This window comes from Telopea speciosissima, chromosome 10, assembly GCF_018873765.1.
Source record: "Telopea speciosissima isolate NSW1024214 ecotype Mountain lineage chromosome 10, Tspe_v1, whole genome shotgun sequence".
NCBI lineage: Eukaryota > Viridiplantae > Streptophyta > Magnoliopsida > Proteales > Proteaceae > Telopea > Telopea speciosissima.
Window position 1 is genome coordinate 52,088,674 of NC_057925.1, and position 3,887 is coordinate 52,092,560.

The 3,887-nt window shown below is 38.2% G+C and overlaps 1 protein-coding gene across 1 annotated transcript; it reads left to right on the forward strand.

Annotated features, from left to right (window-relative positions):
- Positions 1 to 528: 528 nt before the first annotated feature.
- On the forward strand, positions 529 to 2,618 carry LOC122642416 (TOM1-like protein 2). Its single transcript, XM_043835875.1, has 3 exons — positions 529 to 1,044; positions 1,155 to 1,439; positions 2,183 to 2,618. The coding sequence occupies exons 1-3, from the start codon at positions 559 to 561 to the stop codon at positions 2,501 to 2,503; spliced, it is 1,092 nt and encodes a 363-aa protein (XP_043691810.1). The 5' UTR covers positions 529 to 558; the 3' UTR covers positions 2,504 to 2,618.
- Positions 2,619 to 3,887: the final 1,269 nt, after the last annotated feature.

Consider the following 3,887-nt stretch of genomic DNA (forward strand, 5'->3'; position numbering starts at 1 on the left):
CGACAGAAGCCAAATATGTTTTTGGATAGTGACGCCACGAAACTTTGACATTTGTATTTGCGTTTCCAGACCGAAATCCATTTTCGGTCGAATAAAAATAATAATTCGTTAAGGTCTGCTGCTGCTTTGTCTGACCTATCCGAACATTTGGGCCCACCAATGACACCTACGCACGCGTTTCTTTGGTTTCCCATACTCGTCGACACGTACCCAATAGATTGGCCAATTCAATATTTCAGAGCCGCAAAAACAAAAGAAAAGTAAGCAACAACAAAAGCAAAATTAGATTGAAATCAACAACAATTTGGCCTGAGCAATTCGTCATCAAACAGTGAAAAATCCGATTCTTTCTTGGGTTTCCAACTGATAATGACTTCTTGTAATTAGATTCTCGTTGAGATATTAATCGATACTTTCATTGCTAGGGTTTCGAAACTAGAGATATAATTAGGGTTTACTTTGTTTCTGCTCTGCTCTGTTCTTGCCGTTCGATGCAAACCAGGTTTGTATTTGTTTGATTCTTGCTATTTTGCTTTCGTAGAATCTGTCTGGTAAGGGATGGATAGGTTGAAACTAGCGGCGTTGGGTGAGAGATTAAAGACTGGAGGTGCTCAAATGAGTAGAATGGTTAGTGGGAAAATGAAGGAAATTTTACAAGCTCCGACACCTGAATCGAAGATGGTTGATGAAGCAACATCAGATAGTTTGGAAGGACCGAATTGGGGTTTGAATTTACGGATATGTGCTTTGATCAACAGTGAAGAGTTTAGCGGTCAGGAAGTTGTGAGAGCCATAAAGAAGAAGTTTGCTAGCAAGAACATGGTGAATCAAAGGTTGAGTCTTGATCTGTTAGAGGCTTGTGCCATGAATTGTGATAAAGTTTTCTCAGAGGTGGCTTCTGAGAAGGTCTTGGATGAGATGGTTAAGATGATTAATAATCCTCAGACCTATTACAGTAATACACAAAGAGCTTTGGATTTGATCCACGCTTGGGGCGGATCTGAAGATCTTGCGTATCTGCCTGTGTTTCGCCAGACTTCCATGGTAAGCTCTGCTGGTTTCTCAATCTTGCCAGTTCTGGTTTCATCTATGTAAGCTGTTAGCAGAACTGTAATTAATATTCCCCACTTTTTTCATGAAATTGTTGTTTGCAGAACTTGAAGAGCAAAAACATCCCACGATCAAAGCAGAGTTATAGGAATTCGATTCCCCTTTATGATCCTTTGGCTCCAGATGTTCATCAACAACCATTTTCTCCTCCTGAAATATATCCCATGGCTCCTCACTTTGATCCACATGGTATAGATCATACTGATATTGCATATCATGGTGGTGGTTTTCCGGTGGAAGAAAAGAAAGAATTTCTTGTTGTAACTCGAAATAGCATTGATATTCTGTCTAGCATTTTGAACTCTCAAGCAGAACCGAAATCCCTCAAGGTAAATTACATAACCCATGATTTATGCTGCTTGTGTTCATATCAGACTTTTACTTTGATCAGGTATCAAACAAATAAAGAATTTTTTGTAATTTGAAATGCTAAAAAGGGTAGTGTAATGTGTCTGATGGAGCTCAATCTAGTGTATGGGCTTTAGATTGGGCCACCCTTGTATGGGATACATTACAGAGCTTGATTTAACGCGTTCCACCAACTCTGGAGCTTTGGTATTCGTTAAAAGCTCCAGAGCTGACGGAACATGTTAAATCAAGCCCTTTAACTTATCCTATACTAGGTTGACCCAATCTAATGCCCATACACTAGATCGAGCCTCATTAGGCACATAACAGGAGGATTTTGTATACTTGGACAATTCTGATCCAGTCCACCCCGAGTTTACAGAAACTGTTTAGATGCTTTCTCCAATTCATCTCATACATTGTCAATTCTGTTCCATCTGTTTAGGTGCTTTCATTTTCACCTCTTTGAGATATTTGTTTGACATCAATCATTTCCTGCCCTTTATGCTTCTCTCAATTTCATGAGCACTTGGTTTAATGTAACTCTCTATAGAACTCATGGAACCATTAAGTATGCATGGTAATGGCTGTACTAGCAATTCTACAAATGTCTTCTTGTTATTTTATCTTGTAACAATCTTAAGAGGCAAAATGATGGAATAAGAGCACAAAGGTTAGAAGATACTAATGATGATTAAGATGGGAAATTTCACATTGGTTGCAGGATGATCTGACGTTGAGCATGGTGGAAAAGTGCAAGGAGTCACAGCCTGTTTTACAGAGGATCATAGAAAGCACTAGTGATGATGATGGAATGCTCTTTGAGGCTCTAAATCTTCATGAGGAGCTCCAACAAGTCATTTCCAAGTATGAGGAGATGACAGCAATACCAGTTGTGACATGGGCACAACCCAAAAGTCCTGGCACAAAAGGCAGTGGTTCAGCCACTCTGGATGAAATCCCAAACAGGGCAGAAAAGCCACATCCCCTGAAAGATGGAGAGAGCAGTGAAACCGACCATGAGAGGAAATTTTTACTGGAGTGAAGAGTTGAGGGGGGAGCCAACATTTGTTGTTTCTATTTATGGAGTATAGGAGGAATGGTAGGTGATAGTTTATGATGAAGGGTGTGGTTGTAATGTAGGATCAGCCATTGAACTCTTGCTGATACCAAAATATCTGGTATGATCTATGTATATTTTATGTCTGTCCCTCTTTCTTTCTTTCTTTCGTTTTTTTTTTTTATAATACAACAACATATGTTTCCATTATGGGTCTTTTTAGGCATCACTATGCTTAGTGATGTATAATGCTTCACTATTTATCACTTGGTAGTATATAAGTTGATCCGTGTGATAGAGGACATCACATGCATCTCAATAGGCAAAATTTAGTTTGAAGTAAATAGGGAAAATTGTTCAAACTCTTATTTAAAAATTACTAGAATGCCATTAGATGCATATGAAGATAAAATACAAAATAACATCTTTTGTAATATATGTTACTTCCTCTACTCATTTTAAGCTGAAATTATATTAATGACATGTTTTTCTAGTCCTCTATCACATGGACTAACCCATGTACTACTATGTGATGAATAGTAAAGAATTGTTCTTCATTAGGCATAGTGAATTAGTGACCGGAAGGGAACCCTTCCATTATTATATTGTCTCAAATTTCAGCAGCTATTTTGGGGGTAGACTGCTTCCCCTCTCCCCCTCCCCCCTCTTTTCTTAGAGGGTTCTCTCTCTCGGACCCACGGTGGGAGATTAATATTTTGGACTATATGTATATAATAAATTGCACGGTAGTTCCTCCGTGATCCATTGAATTTTACCGTGGAAAGTTGATGTGGCAATATATTCATACACGAATATTTATAATATTTTTATAGGGAAGTAATTCTCTGTCCAAGAGTGTAGTTTATGCTAGCATTTCTCTATCTTCTCCTCCCCCAAATAAGGTGCAAATATGTCTTTTTACATACATTGAAGCACTAACGTACGCCAAGCTCTTGGAAAGAGTATTTTTTTTCTTATTTTATATGATTCTATTTCCATGTAAAAAAGTAGAAAGAAATAATGTCCTATAAAGTAGGATTCTCCGTTAGAGGTAAATAACCTCTCCACGAAGGAGGGGGGGGGGTTAAGACTGGATACATTATGAACCTCTCTAGACTCCATAGTGGTGGGAGCCTCGTGCAATAGATATGCCCTTAAAATAGGATTTATAGCTGAAATGACAATGAAAAGGACCCAATTTTCATGCACGATCATGTATGTACATGATCATGCCTTTCAATCGTTGGATAGATTGGGGGGCAAACCAATGAAAAATAAGAAAGGTCTGGCAAGAAAACTATTACAACGATACATATATGGGGCTTATTTATCAAACGAAAAGGCAGAGAATTCAGGATGATAAATTAGT

Coding starts and splice junctions, on each gene's coding strand:
- LOC122642416 (XM_043835875.1), top strand. CDS start 559: ATGGATAGGTTGAAACTAGCGGCGTTGGGTGAGAGATTAAAGACTGGA. Junction 1,045..1,154: donor TGTTTCGCCAGACTTCCATG/GTAAGCTCTGCT, acceptor TGTTGTTTGCAG/AACTTGAAGAGCAAAAACAT. Junction 1,440..2,182: donor CAGAACCGAAATCCCTCAAG/GTAAATTACATA, acceptor CATTGGTTGCAG/GATGATCTGACGTTGAGCAT.